This window comes from Panthera pardus, unplaced genomic scaffold (genome assembly GCF_024362965.1).
Source record: "Panthera pardus isolate Hobbes unplaced genomic scaffold, ASM2436296v1 HiC_scaffold_11, whole genome shotgun sequence".
In the NCBI taxonomy this organism is placed as follows: Eukaryota; Metazoa; Chordata; class Mammalia; order Carnivora; family Felidae; genus Panthera; species Panthera pardus.
Window position 1 is genome coordinate 27,570,740 of NW_026526666.1, and position 16,560 is coordinate 27,587,299.

The following is a 16,560-nucleotide window of genomic DNA, read 5'->3' on the forward strand; positions in this document are numbered from 1 at the left end:
TATATTCCTCCATAGACATATATTCCTCCTTAGTTCACAGCATCTTTGGCCTCCCACTCATCCATGCTAGAAATAGGAATACATCTTTAACTTGACCCTCTCCCAGCTCATTCATCTCCTCCTCATTTCTCTAATCACACCACTGTAGGTTATGTATGCCTCAATCAGCACTGTGACTTCCTCTAATATCTGACATTACTGGCTAACAACTCTTTTCCTTCTTAATTTCCTAGAAGTTACATTTTCTTTTCCTTTCTTCTCACCTCTACTGTCTCATAATGTCCTTCAGTGGCTCTTTCTCAACTTCTGCTCATCCTTTAAATGTGTTACATAAAATGACAGAGGTTTCTTCTCATCTCATCTTATACGTCTTTTTGAAAACGATCCCTTCTACTTTCTAGTTTTACTGAAATATAATTGACTCTACTATTTTAATATCACCTATCTTTAGAAGATTCAAGTAATTTCAGCCTTCTTTCTTTCCTAAGTTTTAGACACTCTGAACAAGTATCCTTTTCGGGGTCCATCTAGTGCCTTTTTTTTTTTTAATTCTGTGCTCTTTATTGCTTTTTCTTTTTAAAATAAGCCCCTAAGTGTAGTGCTGAAGTACTGTCTAGTGTTTCTAAGTGCAAGAAGGCTGTGAGATGCCTTATGGAAAAAATGTTATGTGGTTAGATAGACTTTGTTCAGGCATGAGTTACAGTGCTATCAGCCCTGAGTTCAAAGTTAATAAACCAACAGTATATATTATAATGAGTCTTCAAATAGAAACACACATAAAACAAGGTTATAACTGACCAGGTGATGAAAATGTTGTGGCCAGAGGCTAAATGGAGCCTAAACCTGTATTTTCCATTTCAGTCTTCACGAATTCAGTGCTCACAATAACTTTATAGTACATAACTATCACATGCTGGAAAAACTGGACAGCAACATGCAGAAAAATGAACCTAGACCACTTTGTTACACCATACACAAAAAGAAACTCAAAATGGATGAAAGACCTAAATGTAAGACAGGAAGCCATCAAAATCCTTGGGGAGAAAGCAGACAAAAACCTCTTTGACCTCAGCTGCAGCAACTTCTTACCCTACACATCTCCAGAGGCAAGGGAAACAAAAGCAAAAATGAACTATTGTGACCTCATCAAAATAAAAAGCTTCTGCACAGCAAAGGAAACAATCAGCAAAACAAAAAGGCAACCAACAGAGTGGGAGAAGATATTTGCAAACGACATATCAGATAAAGGGTTAGTATCTGAAATCTATAAAGAAGTTATCAAACTCAACACCCAAAAAACAATCCAATAAAGAAATGGGCAAAAGATATGAATAGATGCTTCTCCAAAGAAGACACTCTGATGGCCAACCAACATATGAAAAAAGGCTCAACATCACTCATCATCAGGGAAATACAAAGCAAAACCACAATGAGATACCACCTCACACCTGCCAGAATGGCTAACATGAACAATTCAGGCAACAACAGATGTTGGCGAGGATGCAGAGACAGAGGATCTCTTTTGCATTGTTGGTGGGAATGCAAGCTGGTGCAGCCACTGTGGAAACAGTAAAAACAGAACTACCATACGACCCAGCAATTGCACTACTAGGCATTTATCCATGGGATACAGGTGTGCTGTCTCAAAGGGACACATGCATCCCAATGTTTATAGTAGCACTATCAACAATAGCCAAAGTATGGAAAGAGCCCAAATGTCCATTGATGGATGAATGGATAAAGATGTGGTATATATATATATATGTACACACACACACACACACACACACACACACACACACACACACACACACAATGGAGTATTACTCAGCAATCAAAAAGAATGAAATCTTGCCATTTTCAACTACATGGATGGAACTAGAGGGTGTTATGCTAAGCAAAATTAGAGAAAGACAAATATCATATGACTTCACTCGTATGACTTTAAGATACAAAATAGATGAACATAAGGGAAGGGAAGCAAAAATAATACAAAAACAGGGAGGGGGATAAAACGTAAGAGACTCTTAAATATGGAGAACAAACAGATGGTTACTGGAAGGGTTGTGAGAGGGAGGATGGGGTAAGTGGGTAAGGGGGATTAAGGAATCTCCTTCTGAAATCACTGTTGCACTATATGCTAACTTGGATGTAAATTTAAAAAATAAATAAAAATTAAAAAAACATAACTACCACAAATAATGAAAATTAACTATATTACAGTGTTTCATTTATGATTAAGCATCCCATTATACCTAATGTATAATTCTTAACATCAAAATTTAAATCATTTCTACACCTGAAACTAATGTGATGCGTGTCAACTATACTTCAATTAAAAAAAAAATAAAAATCTGGAACGAAACTGCCTGAGCTACAAAAAAAACAAAAACAAAACCCTCCAAAAACTGTCAATCGTGCTATAGTTTAAGCTCCAATTTTATCTTTACTATAAAAGCAGACAGTAAGGCACCAATTCACTGTAATAACCCTTTATTCATCATAAATATCTGTTCATTAAAACAAAACTGAACCAAAGGAAACTTTTTATAAAATTGAAAAAAAATTACAGCAATGAGTCAATGAATCTGAAGCTATAAGTAATCAAGTACTGTATGCTAACTTGCTGCAAACAAAATAATTATAGCCTTAGGTTTCTACTGAGCTCAATTTATGTATCAAAGCAAAATGAAAGTATCAAGGTGTAAGAGGCGGTTAATGTTGGTGAAAACTACTGTTGATAATGAACCATTAAACTGTTTTGCAATATTATTGAGGACATGGACCATTATCATCCAATAAGTAAACTGCAACCTAAGAAACTAACATTTCATTTTCATTTATCACACAGCAACCATAAAATTTTGCAAAGTTTAGGAGTGTATTTTTCCCTCAAAAGATATTTTAATTAGGATATATGATTTTTATATCTTCGATACATCACATTTAAACATATCATTCAAAGTATACCCCAAAAGGAATAATAATGGTAAAAAAGACTTAATAGAAGAATACTTTTGGTCTGATTCTTTTTGTAGTTCTCTGTTAAGTTCATCGATGCGTTGCTGTAGTTTTTTACGTCTCTGTTCTGGTGGCAGATGACTGAAATCTTCCAGTGCTGGGCCCTGAAAAGAGAATCTAAATTATAAAAGACATCTTGAGGAAATTTTCTTTTTTAAATATACCCGCTATAAAATAAAAACACACATCAGTTTTAAGTTTAATTTAAAATTAGCCCCAAACTTTTAAGAAGAAATCTACACAGATATGTGTATGTAAATTAAAACAACTATATTGAACAAAGCTTGAATTCCAGTTTATGAAATCATGAAATAGAACAGGTAAAAATATAACCAGATAAAGAAAATTGGTAATGACCACTATCACATCATTTTCAGGTCTTGGCAGTTAAAATAAATACATATGAACCTTCTTACAGCAACAACAACAAAATGGAAACACATAACATTTCTCACCTATACAAATTATTGTTCTTTATATAACATCACCACATTCCCAAATCAAATACTGTGAATGTTCAGACTGCAAATATGAAAAGCTTATACAAATAAGTAGGCAACTTACCTCACAGAGATAATCTAACTGGTGAAATATATTTTAATATTGCATAGTCTCTGAATGATTACACTTATTAAACCACTCTTTAGAACCAAAACATACAAAAGGTAAAACTATCCACTGTGTGAACTGAAAGTAAAAATTATTCTAATAAGGAGTTTATTTTCAATTATCCTTTTGTACAACCAATAACATACCTCAGTTTTTCCCAAAAGAAAGATAAAATCCAAAGATTAAAGATGTGATCCTTCTTTAGGAAAGATGCTTGATGTTTGAAAATTTTTTAATGTTTTAATATTCAAGAAACTATCATTTAGGAAAAAGTACTAGTATTTAGTTGTAAACTCCTGATTCAAATTATGTCTTTCCCATCTTAAGTGTTAATCATGTCACTCATATTAGAGGTTACACAACAGAGCCAATATTAGCAACTATTGATTCTATTTACCATAAACCCATATTTACATAAGTTTTGATACACTCCAAAAATTGATGATACCTATCACTCTTCATTTTTCTTTTTAAAATGGCGATATGAGGGGTGCCTGAGTGGCTCAGTCGGTTAAGCGTCCGACTTCGGCTCAGGTCATAATCTCACGGTTTGTGACTTTGAGCCCCGCGTCGGGCTCTGTGCTGACAGCTCAGAGCCTGGAGCCTGCTTCAGATTCTGTGTCTCCCTCTCCCTCTGCCCCTCCCCTGCTCACGCTCTCTTTCAATAATAAACGTTAAAAAAAAAAAAAATTAAAAGAAAATTAAATGGTGATTTGAAGAATATGCCAGTTCAATTTTTAAAGTATTGTTGAAATGAAACTCATCCTTGCTCTCTGGGCCATTTATGCCTATAACATACTTAGTACCTTTATTTCACCATCTTTAAGAATGTTTCCCTGACTTTTAAAAAAAGAGAAAACTCACTCTTAGGATAGAACCATGATCAAAGGTTAACATTTCATTAATAACAGAATCTCCAGAATTTTCCCCAAGTGGCCTATACATTATGGATATTCAACAAGCTCACCCTAAAAAATAGGGCATCTTGTCTAAGTGGCTTTGGTTTTTTAATCTACCAAGTAGCAGAAATAATAAAATGTCAATCAACCAAATCTGACCTAAATAAATGAATGGCAGAATTTCCTATGCAAGGCGCCTTTAAATTTAGTGGTCAATTATTAACGTAAGTTGTCGGTTTTAATCTAACTTCAGATGTAGGTTTTGAAAAGTATTATATATGTGCCAAAGATAAAACTTTTAATCTATATATTTTTAAATATTTCTTAAAATTTTGAAAAACTATCTAGTGAAGTAAAGAAATATATTTCAATGTGGGTATTTTTTGGTATTACAATAAACTCACAATTACCTGTAAGTAAACCTGCCTGCTTCCCACTTACCCCTAATCAAACCTTGTTCTCAAATTTAGTAACAGTAGGTATGAAAGCATTTCTAATATCCCATTTTGACATAACCTATTCTTTTATAGAATTTGAGAGCTAAACACTATTTCCAATGGATATAAAGACCTGTGAGGTATTTATTGACAACTTCTACTACAAGGGAATACATTTTAAAAAGGCTAAACTGAAAGTCTGAAAGAAACTGGTCTGAAAGAGAGTGGTCTACTTTCTAAAAATAAGAAACTATGCAACCCCCAATGATTTGGGGGTTAGGTCTTCACAATGCAGTTCCATTAATGTGATTGAAATGCATAAAGGACCACCTCACTCACACACACACACACACACACACTCACCCACAACTGCGCAAGCACATACTATATTTAGATTATGTGTGCTTTTATTCCCACTCAGTACTACAGAAGAAAGTACTGACTCTCTAATGAAATTAGTAGGAAATTTTCTTTCTTACTATTTTGAAAATCTAATGATTCTTGTGATAAACTACAAATAACATGTATACAATCTTTTTAAAAGACATTAAAAATCATTTTTAATTTTCCTTGTGTAAAAATATGAACTTTTGTTCTACCATGTAACTTAATGATTAACTATAATTTTATGCTCTGTAACATGACAAGGACTCCACTCAGTAACATTTAGGAACTTAATAGGTTGATTAAAGTTAACCATATTATTTTAGAATTTTATGACATCAAGAAATACTGGCATATGTTGGACTATGGATCAAATTATAACAAGAAAAGACACATACAAGGTGAAAATGTAAGGTTGTACCTTACTACTTAGTCTGAATTAAAAAAAAAAAAAAAACCCACAATGTTTTGAGTGGCACCTGGGTGTGAAGTGTCTGACTCTTGATTTCAGCTCAGGTCATGATCTTGTGGTTTGGGAGTTTGAGCCCCACACAAGGCTCTGTGCTGACAGCATGGAGCCTGCTTGGAATCCTCTGTCTCCCTATCTGCCCCTCCCCAGCTCATGCTCGCTCGCTCTCTCTCTCTCTCTCTCAGAATAAACTTAAAAAAAAAAAAAAAAAAGTTTTGAGATTATTTAATGTTGGCACAGTATATAGATCAGCACATAAGGCTTACCATCTTCACCGACCACTGAATAGTTCAATGGAAAACAGAAAGAAATGGTAAATTATTCACATGAAATCAATACAGAAGATGCAATAACTTATACTTTTTTTTTTACAATATTAAAATAAATCATGAACATTTCACAATCCAAACAATTATGCCAGAAAAACAATTTTAAGCACATTTTGGGGAAAGTAAATTACTTGCAAAAAAAAAAAAAATACACTGATGATAATGGGCAGATATTTTCTAAATGCAACAAAAACTTAAAAGTAAATAGAAATTCTCCGTAAGGGGATTTTACTTATAGTTCTTCATTCTCAAAATACTAATATTTGAAGAGTTAAATATAAAGATCCAATATTAGCCACTTGAAAAACTCTTCTATGAAGTATTAAAAAATGAAAAACTCTTCCCAATGCATTAAACAAACTGGCATCACAGGAACTGCTATAGTTCAAAACACTTTTTGAATTTAAATATGTCAAGGGTAACATTTCTACCTTAGTTATAAGGTTTTTTTAAAAAATGTACAGACACATTAGAAACCCATTATCAAAACAATGAGTCACCCAGATTCAAGTTTCCCATACATATTTCTTAACAGACACAAATACATGGGTTGAATGGTGCTTTGAAAACGGAGTGTCTACTTTTCAGTTTTTCTGAAATCCATATGCTCAATAAGCAACACTAAAAATATAACGTCAATTTTTAGAAAGAAAACTAGATAAAATTTTTCTTTCTGAGAATATAAAAGGATATAGCCAGAGTGCTCTCATACAGTATATATACTACTCGTGCGGTATGTACCACACATATATACACTAATGGTGTGTGTGTGTGTCTGTGTGTGTCCGTCCCACATGAGGTGGGTTAGCAGGGCTCTGCAACTGGCAATGCATCTACCAAACATACCAAGTAAACACACGTGTGCACACATGTGTCCATGCACACACGCATGCACACACACACACACACACACACACTCCTTGTGACCCGTAATATGCAATTTGGCTTTACAAAGCTAATCTTCAATTAATCTTCATTCATTCATGGCTTGCAACCTCTAAAATTTTTATTCTTCCCTGTTTTCTAAATCACGATGTTTAAAGAAGGGGGATGTCAGGTAGAAGAATTTCACATAAAAAATATGAACTTTAATAAATAACTGACAAAAATATCTACCCCTTATCTCCAATGAATTGGCTGTATATATTAATGGTTATGATGATAAGAAAGATGACATTTGCTATCCAGTAGCTTTCCAATTAAGCTTAACATTCTTTAGACTGTCAGTAGTTTCAGGGAACAAAAAGCACAACTTATTTTAGGATCACAAAATTCCTGGTAAAAAGGTTAACAAGTTTAAGTTTTAAAAAGATATTCATGGTCTTCTTTAATATTATTAAGACAAAATTATATAGAGCACAAGAAACAAAATATGTAGAATATTTGAATTTATCTTTTATAATTTTCCCCAGCTAAATTTCTAAGTGAAATAAAAATTATTTTTCCAGTTTATGTATTAATATGCTTCAGAGAAAACATTAAGATAATTATAACTGAAATATCAAATGGTTCAGGTTTTAGTTAGTCTAGTTTTATATCAATTATAAAATTAATTTATGGTACACTAACCTTAGATTTAGGGATACAAAAAACTCAAGTTCTTTGTAAAATATTAGAAAAATATTCAAGTTTTCTTTTAAGTAAGTCATGTTCAATACATAAATATCTTCCTCTCATATACAATTATCATGTATCTATAACTAGAAAATTTCACATACCCCCATACCTTAATAAATACACAAGGGAACTAAAAAGGAAATTAGGCAATTAAAATGATTAGATTTTAAATATAATATAAATATAAATTATTAAAATTATTAGATTTCTTTTAAAGATAGGAAAATACTGATAACTGTATTCTGAATAAATAAAAAGCTTACAAATATGACTATGAAGTCTTTCAGACCATGAATAATTTAGACAGATAATATGGACTTGTTATTGCTAGATAAATCTACTTCCAAAAAAAAAGGATTACCCAACAATCTCAAATGAAACAGTTATATAGTAAAAAATATTTGTTTCTATATTAAATAGTTAAGTTGAGGTGTGCACCAATTATCCATTAATGGTTAGCTCCTGATTTCACATAAGGAAAACTATACACCATCATCCCTCAGAAAAGGTCTAATGGTATCAACCATCAGATTCAAAAACACTGGTCCAATATAACATTTCTCAGATCCTTAAAAATATTAGGAACTTTATATAGAAAAAAAAAAAGAAAAATTATAATTTTTTAGAAAGCCAAAAGCAGATATTCAGGAAAAACAATAGGTCGCCTGGGTGGCTCAGTTGGTTAAAGCATCTGACTCTCGATTCCAGCTCAGGTTATGATCTCACAGTTCGTGAGTTTGAGCCCCATGTCAGGCTCACCCCGGACAGTGCAGAACCTGCTTGGGATTCATTCTTTCTTTCTCTTTCTCTCTTTCTCTCTCCCTCTCTTTCTGCCCCTCCCCCGCTAATGCTCTCTCAAAAATAAATATTTTAAAAATATAATATTAACAAAAAACAATGTAGCAAACATAGTTCAAAACAAGAGTTTCTGATTTGAATGGTACAACTCATCAGCTTTAAAAATCCTTAAGACTTGGGGCACCTGGGTGGCTTAGCTGGTTGAGCGTCTGACTTTGACTTGGGTCATGATCTCACAGTTTATGAGTTCGAGCCCCAAATCAGGCTTGCTGCTGTCAGACTACCAGAGCACAGCCCGCTTCTAATTCTCTTTTCTCCCCTCCCTAACCCTCCCCAACTTGCACCCTCTCAAAAATAAACATTAAAAATAAGAGAATTCTATCTCTCTCAGTTTTGCTTTATTCTACACCAATTTGTATGCACAGGTCCTTTTACAAAAAAAAAAAAAAAAATTTCCCCCCAAAATACCTTAAGACTTATTTTGTAAGTGAATGGACTGACATGTAAATCCATGTTTAAAAAAAAAAAAAAAACCTGGCTTCTTAAAGCTTCTCTTCTTTTTTGGGGAGCCTAGGTGGCTCAGTAGGTTAAGCATCTGACTTCTGCTCAGGTCATGATCTCATGGTTCTTGAGTTTGAGCCCCGCATTGGGCTCTCTACTGTCAGTGCAGAGCCTGCCTGGGATTCTCTTTCTACGTCTCTCTGCCCCTCCCCTGCTCACTCTCTCTCTCTCTCAAAAATAAAAACATTTAGGGGCACCTGGGTGGCTCAGTCGGTTAAGCGTCTGACTTTGGCTCAGGTCAATTGATCTCACAGTTTGTTGAGTTCCAGCCCCACGTGAGGCTCTGTACTGACAGCTCAAAGTCTGGAGTCTGCTTCGGATTCTGTCTCCCTCTCTCTCTGCCCCTGCCCTACTCACAGTCTGTCTCTCTCTTTCTCTCTCTCTCAAAAATAAAACAAAAGCAGTAAAAAAAATTTTTTTTAATGAAAATAAAAATAAAAAAATAAATTATTTTTTAAGAAGTTCTTCTTTTTGGATTTTCCTATATTGAGAAAATTCTTAACTGGAAGAAAAATATCTCCATAGGTTAATTTTGAAATAGAATCTGATAAACTAAATACCAATCAAAATGAAAAATGTCGGGGCCCCTGGATGGCAGTTAAGCGTCCGACTTTGCTCAGGTCATGATCTTGTGGTTCATGAGTTCAAGCCTCTGTGCTGATAGCTCAGAGCCTGGAGCCTGCTTCAGATTCTGTCTCCCTCTCCCTTTGCCTCTCCCTTGCTCATGCTGTCTTTCTCTGTCTCAAAAATAAACACTAAAAAAGAAAAATGTCAATGCCAAGATTGTAATAAACTTTCCTTTCTGCTCTATCCTCCAATATCCTAGTCGATTTATCTGTCATATTTTCTACCTTACATATTGCTTTTTCTCCTTTGGTACGGTAATAACAAAAGTAGGAGGATTTTGACCTTCTGGAACTGGCTCCCCCAAAACAATGTTCTAATATTTAAAACTAAAGCAGTAAGTGGAAATAAGACAAATAATAACTAAGCAGATACTTTTAAGTTCTACAATTTTATAAAATGTAGATTTTATAATTCCACCTATAACTTATTCAATAAAAATGAAGAGATCACATATTTAAACTTCTCTCTCCAAAGCTCACAGTTCTAACTGCCTAAATTTCACACAACTATTTGATATCTCTGTAACTATACTGTATAGATTACTGTTAACTGGATCTGGTAGACTCGATGTGTAAGATACAGAAACAATTACAAAAATATAGCTGCTAAACAGTCATTTTTCATAACAGCAGAATATTTAATAAAATCTAAATCATCATAGAGAAGAAAGATGGGAATTCTGCCCTCGTAAGTCAGGCAAAAGAAAATCCCTAATGATTTCTTAAGTGTTTCCAACAAGTGTTAAGGGCTTTTAAAAATGAATACAGGTTACCTGTACTGTATAATACAGACTCATTCCTACTGGTTTTTCAGAATATCATTAATTACCTATATCATCATTCAACACAGAAGTAGGTAAGATAGATGTAAAAATGTTCATGACAGTATAGGAAAAAAAGGAAGTCCAAAAAGGGACATCATATACTAGAACATGTCTACTGCATTACTGACATCACTTCAGGTTGTCATAGTGTTTTAATGAAAATGCAAATAATGTCATCTTGCCCTAAATGAATATATCTTGTTCTACATGTGGCCAAAAGAGAAACTCAACTCTACATGTGGCCAAAAGAGAAACTCAACTAGACAGAGAAGAAAAGAATCGAAAAAGAACGCAAGCAGGAAGGCAGAGAGGAAGGGAGGAAGAGGGAAGGTGGGGGAAGAATGGCAAGAACAAGAGTAAGCCCAACTATAGTATATCACTGTTAATGATTAGATTTTTTAATGGCACTGATAGATTGAGTTCTCATCTGTGGGCTATCACACCTATGTTTTTCATATGTCCAAACAAATGTTCAAATTTCATAAATATATCTAAACTATGAGCTATGAATATTACAAGCACATCCTTAAAATCAAATATAAACAAGAGAAATTAGTTTCACTAACATAATGGAATAACACTACTATTTATCAGTAGTATAATAGGTGTTGCTAAAAAATAGCTTGATATTTGATTTTTACAATTCTAAAATTTTTCATTTACAGAATAACTTTAGTTTTGAGTAAATACCAAAGACTGGGCAATTAAAAAAAATATTTTGGTAAAAAAATACTTTTTTTTTAAGCTCAAGAACACAAATGCCATGTAAACATTACTCAGTAATATCTAGTATTTTATAGGCAAATAATTTACAAAATATCTTCTAATGTATTATCTTAATATGATCTAGAATCTTGATATTTAAAATGCCTATCTTTAATTTCTTATTTAAATACTGGAAACTGTGTTTTATACTTCTAAAAGTAGGGAAATTAAAAATTGAATTTGATTTTTTTATCGACAACAAAATACTTTATAAATTGGCAGAAGTCATCATTAGTGACAAAGTATTGCATGAGTTAACTGCAGTGACAAATTACTGAAAGTCTTAAAAATGTAAATACATTACAAGACAATGGTGGACATATGATTTCACATAAACAAAAAAATAGCTAATATGATTGTACCCAGCACCCTCTTTATAATACCATTCTTTTATGGTTGCGCATTTCAAATGTTATAAAGAGGAGTTATTTTTAACTTGAGGGCAGCTATACTTAATTCTGTGGTCTTTTTAAACTACATATTTACAGGAGAGAGCCTTATAATGAGGGTGGAGAGTATTAAAAGCCACACTACACACACAATAGGCCATCATGCATTTTAACCCATTATTAAACTTACCCCTCTTTTGAGACTTCTGAAAGAAGGAATTCTGGGCTTCCCTGTTTTTATTTCATTCATACAATAATGCACGGGCTCAATGGAGAATGTGAGAAACTGGGACCCATTAGGAGTACTGGATGTGAATAAACTAGTAGGGGTTAAGGGTGGGGACTGTGGCTAATATGGAAATAAAGAAAGGAATCAATAAGCCAAATGTGCATAGTTTTCTCCTAAATGAAAATTCTATTTTTGGCAACATACTTTTCACATAATAAATCTCAAAGTTTTCTATAAAAATGTTATAAGAATATTAACATAGTTTTGCCAAAACGGTCATTTTAAGAAGTCAAATTTACTTTAAGAAATGTACCATTTCATTTGATCACTTTTTACAAAATGACATTAAAAATATAGAGTACACAAATTATAATGTCAGAGAAAGCAATATGACCTACATAAAAAAAATTCTCTTCTAATTTCTAGGACATTAGCACTACCTAACTGGTTATACTTAACCTGCACTTGTCAGAGATAAAGGCAACAGCTACAGGTAAAGTTATCTAAATAGATAATATATATTAAAACTGCAACTAATTATTATCACAAATAGGCAAAAAGTTTTCATTACATTTGTGGTTTTTCTCTCAGACTGTTTCTATTTCATCTTCATTGCACCTCATTTAAAAAAAAAAAAAACTTCAGCAGTCCTGGTTTTTGTAAGCTTTCCTATCTACTCTGATTTGACTAAAAAAAAAAGTCTCACCTCTCAACTTCTCACCTGGAAAATATTAAAAGCATGAATAATGCTTGAGTTAATTATAAGTGTACTTCTGAAGAGATTAATAGGTATATTATGAGTTAAATTTATCTGCATTCTTATGTCTAGATCAGAAAAATGAATTAAAGTCACCTATACTTTAATAAATAGAGCATATCAGATTAAAAGTACATATCTATTCCCATACTAGATAGACACTATTATAAGCACTACATTGGTAGGATTAAGCACTCATCTATTCCATTTGCTCATGCTGCTGAACTAGATTTACCTAACATATACAGCACATCAAAAAATGGGTTCCAACAAGAAGAGAGATTCTCTTAGTAAACTGGAGATTTTTAAACTTCAAATAACCACAAACATTGGGCCCCTCCCATTAAACATTCACATGGATGATAAAAATAACTTCATTAGTACGATCTATAAGACCTAATGTGACATTTATTATTGCTATAGTCAATCATTCATTCTAATAGAGAACTGCAATTTTGGTGGTCTTATAGTTAGATCACAACGTTTCCTTAGAAATTCTGATTGAAACTACATACAAGTGAAATTTCAAAAGCATATAATTCAAGAGGTATTAACAACTATTTAACATTTTTACTCATTAAGTGGTGGTCAAATGTTATTTAACTCCAGAAATAATTTTTACTATTAAGATACAAAACTATGTTTCTAATAAGTGAAAAGTTAACTGAATCATTCAGATAAAAATACTTATTCTCTATTAATAGTAAGCCATTATCCACTCAACACCTACATTGATTTAAATGACACACTAAAATAAAACTATTAGCATAGAGGAATTTCATGACTTTTACCTTTGGCTTCTTTCCAAAGAGCCACAACTTGCCCTTGGCCTTTCCTACTGTGGTTTTGGCATCCATCTTCCCACTTTCCTGTTTGGATGCACTGATAGTCCCATCAGAAATGGTTCTATAAATATGTTGACTGTAATCTTCAAATGGAAAATCTCCTGGAGGTTCAAATCCAGACTTAAAGGAGTCCACTACCATTTGAGAGTCCTACACGTAAGAAACATGCTTTTAAAATCATTTCATTTATTTTTAATACTGTTAGCTGTTAAAAATTTACTCAAGGAAACAACCAGCAAAAATTTAAAGGAAATAATTCTACAGATAATAATTAAAGGTTAAAGTGAATAATTTCTTCTGGTGGATTAGTAATAAGCCTTAAATATTTTAATCCCAATAAAATACGAATTTATAATCAAATTAACATTTTATTAGTTTGTAATATTCATGAAGTGTTTTCATTCCACAACTTCAACCCACTGAAATTCATCTGAGGACAAGTTAGTTGATAAGAAAGATCTAACTTTCTTAGAATAGGAATACAGGAAGTTATTCTCAAGTAGAAATTCTAAGAAGTTTCAGAGAAAAAGGCTTTTTGCTTTACAGGATATCTACAAAAAGTTGATCTTTGAAACAGGGGAAAAGGCATCTATGTAAAAGAGTAAGAGGTAGAAAGGCTTTCATGCATCCAACAGGGGAAAAGATAAAATATACTGAAGACAGTTGGGAATGTTAACTGAACAATGGAGAAAGATCTCACAAACAATATTAAATACAAAAAGAAACTTTAAAAATATAAAGTTCTATTTCCCCTAAAACTTTAAAACTCACATAACTATACTATATATTGTCTTTGGAAGTACATACCACTATCCAAATGTTCTTCTGACACCTTAAACTCATTATTTTCAAACAGAATACTTTATCTCTTATAAACTCCTCCTGTTTAAAACCCTTCTCTTTCATTCCCTATTTCTGTTCATTGTACATTTTGCCTTTTACTCAAAAGTTATCTGTTAAGTCACACTTTAGTTTTGTCATTAACGCCACCCTACCAATCACTTGCTAAAGGATGAGAAGAATGAGAGAGAAGGGACCTAACTACATTTGTAACCTTGTAACCAGCCATACTGAAATATAAATGTACTTCTGAATTTCTGAACCCTAAAATTAAAGAACCCTAAAATCCTTTTATTTTTAAAATTCAAGTCAAAATTCTATTTGTTACAGAAAAAAATCCTCATTAATACCAACTTGCTATGAAGACTAAAATATGTGGTATATATTTAGCACTCCCCCAACACTGGTTCTCTTCTCTTGCTCCTTCTTCATAACATAAATTTCTGCCAACTACCCTTTCTGGACACTCAATCAACATTTTTTGAGAAATGACCAGGTACAAGATTCTTGCTAGACCTTAATTAAGACAGGTTAGTGGATATACTTTCTCAAGGGGAGCAGGGCTATGCTGTTCCTTCTACTGCCCTTCCTTTTTGCCCATTACTCCATGCACTACCCACAGTTCAAGTGCCAACTCTTCCATTAAAAAGCAATTCTTATAGTAACTTTATATCTATTTCTTTCTCTAAACTTTCACTAGAATAAGAGTACAACACAGTTTGTAACCTACAGTTCACAGGTTGTGTTATACTCTTGGAGTAGAACTGAAAATTTAGTCAGGGGAAAAGGAAGGATTAAAATTTTCTTTCAAAACAACTAGAATTTTAGTGTTCAGAACAGTCTTAAAAGCCCAAAGGAGTCCATTGAGTGCCTGGGTGGCTCAGTCGTTTGGGCATCTGACTTCGGCTCAGGTCATGATCTCTCATTCCATGAGTTTCAGACCCATGTCAGGCTCTGTGCTGACAGCTCAGAGCCTGGGGCCTGCTTCGGATTCTGTCTCCCTCTCTCTCTCTGTCCCTCCCCTGCTCACGCTCTCTTTCATTCTTAAAAATAAACAAACATGGGGGAAAAAAAAAAGCCCAAAGCAGTCCAATCTATTGCCAGACTTCTACAGAATATAAAGTATAATCAGCTACCCATCAATTACTTCACCCCTTTCCCAATTCATTTCACCAACTGAAACTGCATATGCAAACCAAATAATTTATTCAAATATAATTATATAGCACTTACTCTTCTTTCATCAACTGATTTTGCGGCGAGAATCATTCCTTCCAAACACTTTGAAATGATAGGAATAACTTTGCGTTCTGAGTCTGCAAATCCTCTGTAACACTCACTGAGTTTAATAGTCCTTCGTTCATCCATTTCTTGTAGTTGCTAATAATCAGAATTTTTTTTAAAAAAGGGAATATTAAATTTTCTTTTCATTCTGACGCAACCCCACCCCCCAAATTAGGATTCTACACTAACAGTCACACTGTTGTTAATACCTTTTCAACAGTCTTACAGTACTTAAAACCTGAGACTTGTTACATAACACAAGGAAAAAAAAAAAAAAAAAAATCAAGCCTTTCAGCACATCCTAAACCAGGTGACACTGGTTTTCAAATATTCTAAAGGGATCCCCTAACAGGCTACCAGCTCCCTACCTCATACCACCTCCACCTTTCCATTCTTCAGTCAGAGCAGTTGTCTATGCTTCCAGGAAAAGCTGCACTCGAAAACAGAATTTTGATGGGTTTTTTTTTTCTTTCTTTTTAAGCAATTAGCCTGTAACATATATAAATCTGAGAGTTCTAAGTCCTTAAATTAGTTCAGATTACTTTGGTAAGATCTCGCTGGATTAAGGATCCATAGTTGACTGAATACCAACAGGTACTCAGACCTACTAGTCAGTCTACTGCTCAGTAACTATCAAAGGATTGGGGATACAAGATGAAAACAGGAAGCCAAAAGGTGAAAGTGGTACATACAATGGAATCCCCACAATTCAAAAATTTACTGGTACATGCCCCTAAGAATTATGCTATGACAAGTGAAGCCAAATAACTTACAGGCATTTTTGACCCCTTAATATTTGCCGACACTACTAACCTTTTTCTCCTAGGACACAGCTACACTGTTCAAGTCCCCACACTCCCACAGCCTTTATACCAGC

At 33.4% G+C, this 16,560-nt stretch overlaps 1 protein-coding gene across 4 annotated transcripts in view; it reads right to left on the reverse strand.

Moving 5' to 3' along the window:
* Positions 1–16,560, reverse strand: part of FNBP1L (formin binding protein 1 like) — a 122,382-nt gene that overhangs the window by 9,034 nt on the left and 96,788 nt on the right. For 3 of the 4 annotated variants that reach the window (XM_019457535.2, XM_053892334.1, XM_053892337.1), the window contains 5 exons: positions 15,633–15,779; positions 13,506–13,709; positions 11,919–12,077; positions 6,086–6,100; positions 3,016–3,125 (listed from right to left, as the gene is read on the reverse strand). In XM_019457535.2, coding sequence (XP_019313080.1) covers positions 3,016–3,125; positions 6,086–6,100; positions 11,919–12,077; positions 13,506–13,709; positions 15,633–15,779 — 635 coding nt within the window. The remainder of the gene's footprint in view (positions 1–3,015; positions 3,126–6,085; positions 6,101–11,918; positions 12,078–13,505; positions 13,710–15,632; positions 15,780–16,560) is intronic. The other variant, XM_053892341.1, reaches the window with a different exon arrangement.